At 41.2% G+C, this 16,316-nt stretch overlaps 1 protein-coding gene across 1 annotated transcript in view; it reads left to right on the forward strand.

Moving 5' to 3' along the window:
- The window catches only part of arrdc1b (arrestin domain containing 1b), a 39,247-nt gene that overhangs the window by 14,661 nt on the left and 8,270 nt on the right, over positions 1 to 16,316 (forward strand). Inside the window, exons 2-3 of the mRNA XM_031277499.2 lie at positions 8,522 to 8,632; positions 14,669 to 14,719. Coding sequence (XP_031133359.1) covers positions 8,522 to 8,632; positions 14,669 to 14,719 — 162 coding nt within the window. The remainder of the gene's footprint in view (positions 1 to 8,521; positions 8,633 to 14,668; positions 14,720 to 16,316) is intronic.

Below are 16,316 nucleotides of genomic sequence, written 5' to 3' on the forward strand. Positions count from 1 at the left end.
ATTACGGCATTTATACCAACTGCAAGCAAGCACTGGTTGCTAGTGGTGGGAAAATGTATTTAATGTTATTGGACAGTTATGTAGCCCATTTCCCAAATAATCACAGACAGACACTTTACTTATTTTGTTCATTGTTTAAATGTGTGTTCTAAAGTACCAAAGCAGAAGAATAACCAGCAAAATGGCCTTGCTCTGATAAGTACAAAGGATTTTCAAATTTTCATTCCGTTGTCTGATTTAAAAAAAAATGTAACTTGGACCTCTTTAGAGATGCTTGTGATTGGTTTTGACGCTGTTAGTGTGTGTGCTTTGATGCATATGTTCCTATGTATTGTGTCTTCTCTCTCCCCTGCCATACTCAGGAGTTTACCTGATTAATTAAAGGTTATTCTGTATATTCCGCCTCATATGTCTCGTCTTTAAAGCAACACTAAAGCACTTTTCCCGCTTCGGTCCCCCTACAGGTTGGAAGCGGAATTGTCCATTACATTACATTATGTAAGTTTGCCAGATCGGGTAGCGGATCTGTAGTTTGAATGAGACATAATGAGACATTACGACAGCGGTAATGGACAATTCTGCATCAGACCTGTAGGGGGACCGACGCGGGAAAAGTGCTTTAGTGTTGCTTTAACACCCATCCAAGCATCACAGTTGCACAACAGTAAGTACATTAAGAAGAACATGGTAACTTTATGTCGTCATATCATGCAAAAGGCTGTTTCAAACTGTTGTCTGAGGATCTGATTTGCCTAATCGTCATGCTTCTTGAGTCTGTGTGCACAAATTCACGAAATGAACGTTTAGAAGCTGAGCAAAGTTCCTGAATTTTGTTCCTGTGGCTTCTTAGTTCCTCAGACTGTATGGCTGAGAAGCTCTAATAGAGGGCATGAAGCCATGCATACATTTTTTATCTTTCTTTCACTCTCAATACAGCGGTTCTACAGTAACTTAGGACATGTCTGAGCGAACAGCCAGACTCTGTTCTGCTGCAGGGGATTCCCTTACAGTCAGAAGTAACAGATCATAAGATCAGGTGGCCGTGTTTGACGCGTCTCACCGAGAGGCATTAGAAAGGAGCCGAGGGAGGGAGATGTTGGAAGGAGAGTAGGACTAATTGTTTGCAGCGCTTAAAGATTTAATGAAGGTATTAAGTGTAGCATCGGATTACTCGGCTGTCCTGTGGTACAGAGTGAAGGCTGGGACCTCTGAGGCTTGTGGAAGATACTAGAGGTATTTTTGACAAAAGGTTTTAGAAATCTTCAGGGAACAGAGGCTCAGTTGTTCCTGTTGCCCTGTCCTTTACGGCTTTTGTTAATGCTACTAGGAAAAAGAATAATCTCAAAACTCCACCAGAAAAATCCTCTCTGTCTGAGCACTGAACTCGCTGGTGAAATGAGTCTTGCAGAGACATGACAAAAATTGCAATTCATCTTTGTGCAGTATCATTCTGTAGGAATCTTACCATGAATAGTGCAAACACAGAATGGTCTATCCATCAACACTGCACCAGTAAAACCTGAAAAAATGCCCATTTTTGGTTCAAATGTAACCTTAATACAAGTTCCTTCCTTACTGCTATCTAAGTTTCAGGTAAATTGTGTACTACGTGTTTAGGAGCATCCCAGGTTCAAAATGTTGACCCTTCAGTTATAATTATGTATTTTTTAAATTACATTACTAATTAATTATTACGAATTAATAGGAGTGTGCAAAGAAAATCGATTCACATTCGTATCTCGGTTCAAGCTCTACCAATTCATAATCGATTCATAGAATTCAAATTTTTTTTTTTTCTAATTGTATGTCTACTGCAATCACATGGGAAAAGTAACAACATTTACATACTGTGAATCGTTTTTTTGAATCGAGAATCATTTTTGAATCGAAAATCGATTCGGAATCGAATCTTGAGCCTAAAAATCGATATCGAATCGCGACATTTTCTGAATCGTGCACCCCAACTAATTAAAGTTTTTCATGCATAACCACCAAATGAGGTGTGAACTGCTGCATCCCCTGCAAGTACTGTGGTTTATAACCTTTCTAGAGCAGCCTTATTTAAAGCAGTCCAGTCTTATCACACAGACACTGCTTTGGGAGGTTATCATGCCTCATTATGCTGGAATGTATATGACGTCGGAGGAGCCTTTTAGTGCACGTGTGGAATGCTGATCAATTTAAGTCATTCAAACAGCCCTTTTCTAATCCCATTCACACTCCTGACCCACTTCAGGATGAAATCCTAGCCGTCGTAAAGACACAGTTCTTCTCTGGTGTGTTTTGTGTTAGAGGTCGGGGGTTCCTCATTCTGCTTTGTTCCCGTAAAGTTCAGACCTTAAACAAACTGAGGCTCCTTTGTGCTCCCAGCCGACAGCTGAAAACTGGACTCAGTGTAAATAAGGAACTGACATTATCAGCCCAGCTTCCCTGCATGCTTCCCCACCAACCCCCAAGCTGACTCATTTTTCCCATGTACTGATGCAACAAGCAGCCAGCTCTGCTTTTATCCCACACACACACAGTTCAGCTTTTTTCCCTCCCTGGAAACAGTTGTTACTAAACATTTTTCTCACCCAATGTTTTAGTACTGTTGTGCGTGCCAGTGTGCAAACATAATTTTCTGTATGAGAGATCATAAAATACATCTTTTTGTTTGGAAAATCCAATGACAGAGCAAACAGCAGTACTGTGTAACTGGCAGATATTTTCAGGAAAGAATGCCCTGAAGGACAAAATTCCTGCACAGGGAGAGGTGGAGGAGAAAAGGTTGCAGTGGGTATTCTTATAGGCATAGGGAGGATGCCATAGAGGAATCGACAAACAACACGAAGAAAGGAGCTACGTTATAGAAAGGTTTATACCACTGCCATGGAAAATACTCCTTTCTGATTGGTTCACAGGTGCCTGTTAAAATTGTATAAGAGGACAAATCTTTTTGTGGTCAACATTTTAACCACCGTACTAAACTGTATGTAACCGTAGCAACATTATATGCCACCTGGATTAAACTGTCAACAAGCACATTTAGACAAAGGGCTGGGTAATCAAACCTATGTACTTTTTTTGTGTTTGTAGCACTGAGTATCAAAGCTGTCAGCTACCAAAAACTGCCATGAATGGTTCGTCAGATATGTAATATCTAGTAAAAAAATTCCACTTAGACTATTTTATTTTAGGCAAAGTTCTTTTTCAGCTACTTGTGTTGAGACAACATTTAACATTTCAAATTGTTTTCGTTCAATACAGAACATAGATTAAAAAAAGTAGCAATTTCAGACTGGGTACCAAAAGTCAGGTACTGTATCAGCATTAGTTTGCTCGGCCAAGTCTGTTTCTCATCTTCTGACGTCTTTTGTTTGACTTTAGTACCCCTTCTGGGACGTTCGTCCAGCCAAGTGCACTAAAAACAGGATACACTTTACAGATACACAAGGACACAAACCAGATAATCTCACCTTCCCGAGTTATCCACATACTTATCAGTTCCACACCCTCGACTCCCACCCACACCCTCCATGACCCACCAACACCCTGTTCTAACCCGCATCACAGAACCCTTTTGATACAATATAACACAGCAGTCATGTTGAGGCAGCCAGATCAGAAGACTATGAATTACAGCTTCTCTCCTGGATCTGCCTGCCCACACAGTCTAGTTCGTAAAATCTAATGAGTAGTAGCACCTGGATTATCTCCGCCTACAGACACTCTCATTGAACTGTGGAGAGGACCTGGACATGTAACAACAAATCTGGCCACAAATCCAGACAGCTGCTGAGTCAGAGCATGCTCTTCTGCCAGCTTCCCTCTGACTACTGAGTGTCAGTCTCCCTCAGGCTGTGGTTTATTCTGTGGAGAGCTGGCTTCTGGCGTAGGTTCCTGTGCTAGCAGTAACAAGGTGTGATCCCTCCGCTGGTGTGTGGATGTCAGCTTCACAAAACCAAACCAAATATTGTGAATTGCAATTGCACTGCAGTATTTCAGACTTTTAACGTAAAGAACCACTTGAACTGGGCATCGTAGATCACACATTTAGCATGGATCTGGAACTTCAAGGACTATTTCTTGCCTCAAATTGATTTGTAAATTGATTTTAGTGGCACAGTTTCTGTACCGATCATGAACCACATTGTCCTCACCTCAAACGTTTAATTAGCAAATTTTGTATTGTTTTTGTAAAGCACACAAAAGCTATCATAATCACTGGTCTTCTATTAATTATGTTGAATCTTTCTGTCTGTAGCTGATGGAAGTGGATGGACGTAACTATACATGTTATTCTCACTAGAGTCTCCATAATTTGCATGGAAGGGGCAAAGGGAAAGTTTTGTATATTCACAGGAATAAGAACAGAGATGATCTCTGCAAAAATGAAAAATCCCATGAGGTTATACTAGAACCAGGCAAAAGACGCCGATTTTAAGTTAAGGTTTTGGACTTCTACTGCCCTAATGGCGTCCGTGGTGAAATGTGACGACATATCTTTATGTCTGCATCCACATCTCGTCAAACACATCATCACCACTCCAGGTCCATCTGGCTCCATGTGCCGGTGGAGAGGTCGGCCCATTATTCAGCCGCAGACAGCCAGTCTCTCTGCCAAAGCAACCCATCTCTTATGACACAACTATTCACTATTCAGCTGTGCTGCAGCCGCTCTTTCTGCTGCTGCTGCTGCTGTCGGGGATATTAACAGATTACCCCTGCGCTGACGTTTCATGGGCTGAGCTCATCACTTTTCCAGCTGTAAACAATATCTTGTCGCAGCAATGGCTCCCCTTTCTGTCATTTTTGTCCTCTTCACACTTTTGCTTCTGTGTAGTGTGATGGCGATTCCAGAAAGCTCACAGGGAATGTTAATGTGGAGTTTAAAGGTATTATTCTCCTAACTATGTGAGGCAGATGGCTGGAGGAGCAGATTGCAGGGTTTAGTTAATGACCAAATAAATGGACGTTAGTCTGCATGGCTGAAGGCCACCGTTGTGTTTAGTGTTTTGTGTTGAGCTGCAGATTTTGGTTTTGGTTTTTACCGGCAGCAGAGGTCCCCTCCCTCGTCCCCCAAACTGTGCCAACAGTCGTAGAGAGCCCAGCCATCTGCCACTTTGAGGTGTGTGTGTGTGTGTGTGTGTGTGTGTGTGTGTGTGTGCATTCTGTGATGCCAGCACAGGGTGTGTGTGTGATGCCAGCACAGGATCTTGCGTGGGTGTGAAACTGTGATTGGTCAAGCACAGTCTGAGGTATGATACTTTTTAGTACAGAGCCTATGTTTAGGGTTGTTGTTTCTTTGTCTGCACATGTTCTTATCATACCAGAATTCCTTTTGAGTAGTGACCAAATCATGTCTGTAGCATTGTGTATCGAAAACTGTCATGCAGGGTTGGGCAATATGATGTACGGTCATCATACGGTAGACATTTTGTTACACTCTTATGAGGTAGCTACCTGTCTCTGTTTGTATTATTTCTCTGCGGGGAATGTTGCAAATCAATGAACAATCCACATTATTGGATTAACAGGATGTTTGCATCAATGTAATTACGTACCTTGATATTAGGGCTGCAAGTAACAGATTTTTTAAATTCTACTGGGATGGTAATAACCACTTTGTCCAGGCTGAAATATCTCTAAAACCCGCTCAACTAGCAGGTTGGCATTTTTGTTTTTAACTGAAATATCTCAACAACTATTTGAACTTTTAAGCAAATATCCATGGTAGCCAGAGGATAAATCCTACTGATCCCCTGAGTTTTCTTCTGGCGCCACCAGCAGGTTGACATTTTTGTTTTGTCTCATCAAATATTGGCTGGATTGCCATGGAACTTGGTGCAGACGATGTTCCCCTCAAGATGAATTTAAAACACTTGGTGCTCCTTTAAACTTTTCATCTTGCACCTCCACCAGGTCAAATTTGAATTAGTCCAATACTAATAGTGCTAATTAGAAAATGTTAACACACTAAAATGAGATGGTGAACATTATTATGCAAATCACACCTACTAAACAGGAAGGGAAAGAATGAAGGTGACACATTCAGATGTCACATTAACAAAACAAACAAAACATTTGGAACGATACTGAGTCTATCTATCTGTCTGTCTGCTTATCAGAATACTGACTGGGCCATCTTTCTGTTTAATCCTCTGGCTTCTGTCACTGTGTGCGTGCGTGCGTGCGTGCGTGTGTGTGTGTGTGTGTGTGTTATCAGAGAGATTTCATTTCCTCACAGACGGATCAAGGGGGAGAGAGAGGAGGGGTGATATATACAGAGCATGAGAGAGCGAGGCTGTGCTCACTTCAGTTCTTTTCCTCGTTGGGGAACTGTTGATGTGTGTCATAGAACACATCCAGTGCTAGTGTGTGAACCTTTGAAGGCTATTGTGTCGACAAAAACTGATATCTTCTTGATCTCTGAATCAAGCGTGAGAAGACGGTAGACATAATTTCCTGTACTCTAAGCAGCTGCACTGGAAAGCACGTTGCTTAACTTCACCAGTTCTCTTGTGTTAACCTCATCCACTGGCATAACAAAAAAAAAAAAAAGAAATCTTCAAATGCATTTACTTTACATTAAAAGCAACGTTCAATCACCTTGGCTGGTAGGCTTTTATGGAGAAGAGCAGCAACAACCAAATATGATGTTATATTGTTAGTTTGACCAAAACAATTGTTTCATGTATTGTGGCTGGCCGACTTCAACAGGCAGGGAAACACTGAATTCAGGTTCCCAAGAAAATAGTTTGTGTGGGTGGGTGTGTGTGTGTGTGTGTGTGTGTGTGTGTGGGTGGGTGTGTGTGTGTGTGTGTGTGTGTGTGTGTGTGTGTGTGTGTGTGTGTGTGTGTATCTTGATAGGACTAGGGCTGCACGATATGAGGAAAATAAGCAATATGCGATAACGTTGAATTTCTGCTAAAATACAACTACTTGCTAGTTGAATTTAAAACAAATGAAAGGAAATCTTTTCCAACATTCTTTTATTGGACAAATTTGAACATTGAAGTTGATATAAAAGACACCACTAAAAAAAAGTGACAGTTACATTTTTAAAGCGCCGTTTACTGCTGATATTTTCTTTCAACGAACGCAAAAAAGTGTCTTTCGCGATACGTTGCAGCCTTTCGCGATGTGTTTACTGCGCAAGTTGATGTTGTGGTGGCGATTAAAGAAACAGTAGATTGCGCAGCCCTAGATAAGACCTCAGCTTTATCTAACCTGTTGCATCATCACAAACCTCATCGCCCCAGTAAAACGCAGGTGTGGCGTGACTCTGCAGGTGTCAAACAATCAGTGCTGTGATCCAAACCAGTAACCTCTTCAGTTTGACATCAGCTCTACCATCTGTCGACAGAAACACCATTCACAGCCTGTTGTGATTATTAACCACTGCAGCAGGATGCACGTGACATATGATTATGTGAGGCGTCCCTCTTTGTGAGTCATTCTCATGCTAATCAGTGTGTGCAGCCGGTCTGTGTTTTTCACGTGGTCGTAGGGTTGGGTATTCAATACCAGTGCTAAAGCGATACTTTTAAGACGGTGCCAGTGCTTGAACCGATACCTTTTAAAGAAAGATTTAAAAAGAAAAAGAAGAGCACAAAACGACAGTTGGTGACATTAAAGTGATGGTTCGGAGTAATTTCACCCTAGGCTGCTTTGCACCTTGATCTCGAGCCAAACAACCCCCCATAAGCTTTTTTTCCCTTGTTATAACGTTGGTTGAGTTAGCGTTATCAGCTGGTTAGCTTAGTGCAGGCGCTAATGGATCCACTTTTGTATCTCGTAAATTACCCCACTAATAATGCCCGGAATGATACCAAACCTCTACAGTAGTACAAATAGTTTCTGTACTTATAAAACGAAGCATTAGGAAGTTTGTAACTACGCCAGAAGTATGTAGTAGTAGTATGTAAGTACTGCGCGATAGCGCGGTAGCAGCCGAGAGGAGTATCCATCAGGCAAGTGTTATTTAAATATACTTCTAGTGTAGTTACAAACTTTCTAATTTTATAAGTACAGAAACTATTTGTACTACTGTAGAGGTTTGCTATCATTTCGGGCATTATTAGTGGGGTAATTTACAAGATACAAACGTGGATCCATTAGCGCCTGGTAAAGGTAAAGGTAACTTTGAATGCACCACGAGACTTCAATCAGTGTCAAGTGAACGTGCCGCACCATTTTTCTCTTTCTAAATAAAATGAATGTGAATAATGATTCTCATTGGAGTGTTCCCAGGATCGCTAAGGGGAGTTATTGTTTAAAGTTTTTAGGTCACACGCTCAAGAGTCAGAAATAACAAAGTCAGATTTGAATATTTACAAGACAAAGTTTACTTTACCACAGCAGACAGTTTGACAAAAAAGAATCAGAGTGACAGTTTATATGGCAAGCACCAAAAGGTGTTTACATGAAGAATTTTTGCCAGATGAAACAAGACATTTTGGCAAAAGGAAAAAAACAACAGTAAACGCATAAAAGGACCAGACTGTAGAGTGACTCATTTTTTCTCCTCTTTCCACAGCCATCAAGGTGAACTGTCAGGGCTCATGTGGGATCTCCAACAAAATGAAAGACGCCTCGTGGACTCTGGAGGAGCAGTACTTCAACAGCACGCTGTCTGTTGCTGACAAAGGTGATGACAGGAAAAGCTTGATAATGTCTTTGTTTTCTGCTGGTTGTAACACACAGGTGCATGAATGGTATATTATTATGAATAATAATAATACATTTTATTTAAAGGCGCCTTTTCTCGGCACTCAAGGACACCATACAGGGATGCATAAGACGTTTAAAAGCAGCAAAAAAAAATAAAAATAAAAAAAAATAAAAATAAAATAGAAACAACAGGAAGAGGCAGAGCAATTGACATCAAGTGGAATAGGCAGTTTTAAACAGATGTGTTTTGAGTTGCAATTTGAAATGGGGGAATGAATCAATTCAATGATTTTCTTTAGGGCTTTATTACGTGGTATCGGATCGGTGCATAAACTCCAGTACTTCCCGATACCAGCGTTTTAGGCAGTATCAGAGTATCGGTATCAGAACATCTCTAGTTTACATGTTTTGCCCATTTGGTGCACAAACAACTTCTAACAGCAATAGACACTTGTCTAACTTTCCAGGCAGATGTTGATCTTCATTCATATTTGTGCACACTGTGAAAAATCGTGAAGACTTGCTACTTTGTAGATAACCTATCTGATGTGTACTACAGTGAATAGAAACCAATGGCTGCCTGGAAGTCAAGGAAAACTGTTCTAAACATGAAAAAACACTGGTATGGTCCTTTTTTTAAGAGCAAAGCACATGCACCTGCAGATTCTCAACTGACATGCATTATGAAACAAACTGTTTCATCGCTCTCCTCTGAGAGCACTGAAACGTCCCTGTCATAACAACACTGTATGAAGTGATTGAAGCCGTTCTGCCTTTCCCCCCCTTATTTGTTTTATAGAAAATCTGCTGCAACAGGCTTAATGTCACAATGGCAGCAGCAGGTTTTTGCAGCCGTGTAGCGAGGAGTTAAAGCCTCAATCAGTCAGAGTAGTCCCCTGCAGTGATGTTCCAGCCTGCCTGTCGGCATGCTGAGAGGTGTTTGGCAGTGCGTGTTTGGCACATGTCAAACACGCACTGCCAAACCCTCCCAGTTTCTGGGTACCACACTGCCCTGCTGCACGCCTGGCTCACCCACGGAAACAAGAGCTTAAAGGGCCTTTTGTTGTGAGCGTCATCTTCCATCTTTTGTATTTGTTGCTGATGTCGCCCACAGTCAGAAGGGGAAATGTGCCACGCATGCATGAAGTGTGTTGTAAATGCAAATCGCACTGTGGGACTTAACGGCAGTCATTGGAGTATGTAATCCATGCTGGTTAAAACACCAAGAAACAGTTCAGTGTTTAACTCACAGGACTGTATGCTTCAACACGTGATAATGCATTTATTCAAGTAGTGTAATTATAAGTAGAATGTTGGATTGCTTGTGCTTGTTTCATGCTTGTTTTGTGCTTGGAACACGTATGACATCAATTGGCAAACCGGGAAGTGAAAATTTGGCTTCAAAGCAGGCTCAGATTACTCAGACTGAACCAACAAACCGGCATAAACATGCACACACCTTTCCCACACAGTAACATGCAATCCTGTTAGCATACTACTGCATGAGCTGAAAAGGTCTTGTGCTTTTTACAAAAGAAAAACATATGCATTATCCAAACGGTTGGTAAATAAGTAGATTAAATTGGGCCAGGCTGTAGCCTACGCTCTTCTATGTCATCAGGGGACGCTTAACTTAGCACATCTTTAACGATGTATATAGTTTTGCACTTTTCATGTTTTAATTATTCAAACAATGACTAAAACATGTTTTCTTGGTAGCTGTAGATAGAGAACATAGTCCTAAATGAGGTGATGTAAGAACTTGCGAACATAAGAACTTTCATGGGGTTTCCTTTTTTCTGTCAGTGGGTTTCCTTAAAAGCTACCTAACAGATCAGCAACCTCAGTCTATGTGGCGGTACTGCACCTTAACGCTGGTTGCCAGCCCCCCATTAAATAATAAAACAAAGAAGTCAGACAGCACAGATGGCAGAGAGTGACAGGTGGATGGCAAGGTAGGGAGAAAAATAAGTCCGAAACTGACAGGTTTAATAACAGAATGTGAATTGCTCTGATGTTCTGCCTAAACGATGTTTTAGCAGAAACACACACACACACACACACACACACACACACACACACACACACACACACACACACACACACATCAAATCCCAATTTAACCCTTGAGTATTAATAGATATAGTAAACTTACAGCAACTCAATGTAAAAAATGATATTTAAAAGACACTATTACTGAATTATGAGTAACAGAAAACAGTTGTATCGAATCTCAACACTTTTTCTGGTACATACCCAGGGTTTCCTGTAGAAAATGAAAGAAAGAAAGAAAGAAATGTGTTAAGGTGGTAGGGTGGGGTTTGCTGTCAATAACAGTGTTAGTCGTATGGCTCCCATTATCCTCCGTGACACACTCTCTTCCACTTCACCTGACAACTCCTCTCCAAAACAAACAGCTCTGAGATAACAGAGCTCAGCCCATAGCTCCACTCACTCAGAGCAGATAGTATGCGTGAAATAAAAACAGGACACGTAATTTCACTGTGTGTAGTGTTTAACTACGCTAACTAACCGTAATAGCGTGTAATGATGAAAAAAAAAACGGACAACGGCTGTGTCTCAAAGACCGGGCAACAGCCGGGACGTTGAGAATCCACGTGCGAGAGGTGATGGATAGTTCCAGTCACTTCGTTGAAACAAGAGAAGAAAGCCTCACTGATGTGAAGAACAGGACAGAGATACATATATAAATGCTCTCTGCCTGCCATATGCCAACGCAAAGGCAAGTCCACTCACCCCGTCTCTACCCGCACATTTGTTGACAAACTCTCACAAACAATGACACACGCGACGGTAAAATAGCGATATATCCCTTTTAAATGTGAATAAACGACATTGCTCCTCATAACCACTGAAAACTGTCAAAAAATCTAACCCAAAGTCCAGTTATTATGGACGCTATCTGACATTAGGTGTTTCTGCTTCACATTTTCAGCAGGGCAGCGGAGCGGCTGTGGGTTGACTCTCCACGGTTCTCATGGGCTTTATAAGTCCTAACGTGAAAAAGCTTAACGTGGTTTAATGTACCTAAACAACAATCAGTGATCACCAAATTTCTCTCTCATATTGCTCCTCATAACCACTGAAAACTGTCAAAAAATCGAACCCAACGTCCAATTATTATGGACGTTATCTGACATTAAGCGTTTGTGCTTCATTAGATTTAGATCATTCACTTTTTTTTTGATGACGACGACGTAGTTCAGGCGGCAGGCGTGTGTTGCTTAGGCCGCCTTAACTGCTGCGGGAAACCCTGCAGACCTAATTGTGTTCAGAGTATTCAAATCTGTCAAGTGAAAGCCAGTCTGGTCAGATTTTCTGTCTTGTTGACTTATGCTTTTAATGGATAGTAAGAGAGTTTTAGACTATTTTATTTAGGCAAAGTTATTGGAAAGCTGCTTGTGTGTAGACAACATTTAACATGAGAATTATTATTTTTTTTTTGTAAAATTAAAAAAGGTGGATTTACCTATTCATGTTTTCTTAAGTAAATTATTGAAAAAAGTATAATTTTAATATTTGTACAGAAACTATTCTGTATACTATTGTTTCGGTGCTAGTCTGAGAAATTGTAAAGTGACTCAAACTGTGAAAAAAAATCTCTATCCATTAGTTGATAAAACTATGTGGTGCGCAAAACACTTTGCGGTAATAAATATAAGAAATAAAAAAACAAATAAAACAAAATAAATACCACCATTTGCCACATTGTGCACGCATGTACACACAGAGTATAGTGTAAAACTCCAGGCACTCCACACTCCAAACAGAGAAAGACATAAATAATTCATTACACACCATCCCTCTATGCTCCCCCTTTATCTCTGCCATATTTCCGTATCCCGTTCTCTTCCGAAAATGGGCCGCTCTGCCCCCAAGGGCTGAGCAGCACAGGGAGAGCCAGACAGGAAGGGTGACGGAAGACCAACACATACACACGCACGCACACACACACACACACACACACACACACACACACACACACATACACACACAAAGCAAGCGACGCTCGCTTTGGCTGACTGATAATGTGGTATGCCACAGATGCTTGGCGGTTGGAGGAGTGAAGACCAGTGATCCGCTCTTCAGTTTAGGACCTTCAGGAATTAAGTATCTCTCTCCCACTGCTGCAGTTGGGTTGTGGTTAAACCGACAGCTTTATATTTAGACCATGCTTTGAGACAGACTCACTGTAGCATTTCCTGTCTTTTCACGTTTTTAGTTTTTTCCACTGATGATACTTTACACATCTCTGCACAATGTTTTTTTTTGTCATCATGTTTGAAAATTAATTATAAATCACCAGAATTGCAAATTTTGAAGTAAAGCCATTGCAACATTGTTTTCTTTCAGTTTACTAAATGAGAACAGACTTTCAAAAGCACTATCAACTACAAGGTCTTACATATGTCACCATGTGTATTGTATCAACCAGCAAAAACGATGGGTTAGTGCTCCTGTCAGTGCCACCTGACCAAAAGGCACTGGCAATATCCCCCACTGTTTTAATGTATAATTAATAATAATAATAGTACTTTATTTATCCAGCAAGGGGATAAATAATTAGATTTAGAAGTGAAGTAGTAGAGACCATGGAGACATGCGAGAAAAACATTTTTTTCTTCAACAATTCAGGGTAACACAGGGTGATTAATATACAAATGATCATTTTGAGGGTGAGGTATTCCTTTACAGTCTTTATAGATCTTTCTTGTAGATTGCCCTGTCCCCCCAGTGTCCTAGTCTTTTCTGGTCATTAGTGCTGTAGGTACAATGGGTTTGAATTGTCTATGATTGATATGGTTAGTTGGATACTCAAATCTGGTTAGGTTTAGTATCCTAAAGTTAGGAATCTCAGTTTGTTCTATACGAAGATTTAATATACCCCTTTGAATTGTTTTCCTTTGTCTTGTTTTTCTGCCTGTACCCGTGTTAGCTAGGCTCTCTACAGTTGAGTATATAAAGTAGCTGAGGCCTGCAACAGCGTTGGTTGAGAGCATTACTGCTTCCTCAAGCAGTAAACAGAATGCAAATGAACACGCACACAGTCTGAGCACTAACGGAAGAAGTTGTGCCCGTCCCTAATGAGGTGAGACATGTTGCTGTCTGGGAGAATTTAATTGGGTTGTCAGCTCATCTAGAGAATTAATAAGCTGACTCTCTCAAGGTGCTATCAGTATGATGGGGATGGAAAGGCCCTTATTGGTGCCTTATGCTCTTATCACTTTAACTGAGCTTGTGATGTAAACAAGTATGAGAACATTGTACTTAACAGATTTAGTTTTATTCCAAAACACCGGTTCATATTTCAGGAGCACTTCCTGTTGAGATCCTCAGAATGCCACATGTGCTTCTGGAAACACAGCAAGGTCTGCACCAGTTTACCCCGTGTTGTCTGATAACATCAGTAATACAGAGTTTGCAGTCTGATATTGTTGCACTTCAGCGAGTTTTTTTCTTTTCTTCTGCGCTGCTACTTGATTGAGCTGATGTGTTTGTTTTGTGTCCAGTGTTCATACCGCTGTTTTTACCGGCAGACTTGGCCCAAAGATGCTGACCCATAGATTGTTTCAGAGCAGAAGAATGCACTCAGTCTTGGGTCGATCACTGCTGCCGGCCCCACTGTGCTTATAAATCATTGATTAACTTTGCTGAGCAGTTCTCCAACTTTTCCAGCTACACGTGTTGGCCGACACAAGGCCAACAGTTCATCACTTCCTCTGACGCTGGCTGATTGGTTTCTGTTGCTAGTTTCGTTCACAACGGAAAACATCTCGGCTCTGCTGTCTTTGAACAACAAAGCCTGTTTGTCTCAGAAACTCCATCCCACTGGGAATGTTTACTAAGGGATGTGTGAAGTCGAAATAAAGACAATCATACACACAAATGCTCATAATAATCACTATATATGCACCCATAAATGCCATTAGCATTTAGTTTTTTCTTCTTTTCTGTCTGTCTACTGTGTGATAAGCCTTCCCTTTTTTTACAGGAACCCTGGCTGCTGGCGAACACAGTTTCCCCTTCCAGTTTCTCATTCCAGGTAAGTGTGGGATTAACCCCGATGACCCGTTTAACCTCATTCCTCCATGCCGGGGGCACGCCTTCAGTTCCCGTAATAATATTCCCGGTCCAGATGACGTCGGTAAAATGAGCATGCAGGTGTGATAACATCTGATACGTTTTTCTAGTATATGAACTTACAAAGTGTTCAGCCCTAAGCCCTTTGTCTCCGACACAAAGCAGACACACACAGATCTGTGATAGCAATGGTGTGTAAAGGACCATTACGTAGTTAATGCTTAAAAGATTTGTCAGGAACATGACAGCTGTGTGCCTCAGCGTCACATTTTATCTTTATTACCCGTGCCACTTGTTCACAAACACGTAAGTTGATTTTTAACCGCTGGCGGAAAAAATGACAACACCACAATAACGCAAAGATCAGCTGAACATACATGGCACCTGTGAGGGCACACACAGTGCAATATCTGTCTAGTATCTTACATTCTCTCAGACGTGGGCTGAAGCACAAGCGGGGGTTGTGTTATTTTTAGTTCCCTGTTGTGCAGTCAGTGTTTAATTGGTCTACATGCCCTCATGCTTCGCCCTCCCTGCCTTTCAGGCCCTCAGACTGGAGAGCATCAGCACAGGGCATGTTAACTAGAATGTAGTGAGAAGTGGCTCATTGGAGAGTCAAGTGTCTCTTGCTGCCCCCTGCTGGTACAGCAAACAGATATGCTCTCCTATGTCTTCAAAATAGACTTGGCAGGGGTGCCCGGTTAGCTCAGTTGGTAGAGCGGGCGCCCATGTGTCGAGGTTTGCTCCTTGACGCAGTGGGCCTGGGTTCGACTGTTTTGTTGTACGCAAGTATAATAACAACAAAGTTGAATTGAAGAAATGTTAAAAGGACGGCATAAATCATGGCCAAGCCTAGCTGACATGAAAGAACAATTAACCACACCAGTGGATGGAAACGCGCCTAATTAGCATTTCCTTTTTTGTGACATTTCAAAAGTTTGCTTAAAATTCACTTGACAATTTCTTTTCTTTTTTTGGCTAGTTGATTAACAAGCTTTATAGTATTTCTCCTTATGCAGCAGTGTTTTGGTTTTTTTAAATAGTTTTTATTAGTACATACACAAGTTCAAAGTCTGTACAAATAACAATTTTTCCATTTGTTTTTTCATTTTCCCATCGATCTACCAACTAACTAGCTAAGCTAAAACTAATGGTCTAATACAACAGCCCTGCAATAATTCATCCTTCGTGAGGAAAATCTATAAAGTGAGCAAAAATGATGAAGGTTGTCAGGAAAGGGAGAAGATCAGTAGAAATGTGGCAAAGGACATTGTGGGGTTTAGAGGCTTGTTGGTCATCCTGCTGATGATCACAAGTAGGTAGTTAGGAGAAGGAGCCTTGAGCAATGTCAGTGTCTTTTAACAACAGCTCGACAGGGAAGGACTAACAGAATTTCCTCTGACAAGTCCAACTCATTTATCTAGAGTCAAGGCATCAGGTAGTGTTCAGGCCTGATCATTTCTCACAGAGGGAACAAAGAAATTTAAAGAGAGGAGGAAGGTGTAGGCTGAGATAAGCTCCATACAAGGACACTTAGAGGGATAAACAGGGTTGGATAA

The sequence above is a fragment of the Sander lucioperca genome, chromosome 14 (assembly GCF_008315115.2).
Source record: "Sander lucioperca isolate FBNREF2018 chromosome 14, SLUC_FBN_1.2, whole genome shotgun sequence".
Taxonomy (NCBI): domain Eukaryota; kingdom Metazoa; phylum Chordata; class Actinopteri; order Perciformes; family Percidae; genus Sander; species Sander lucioperca.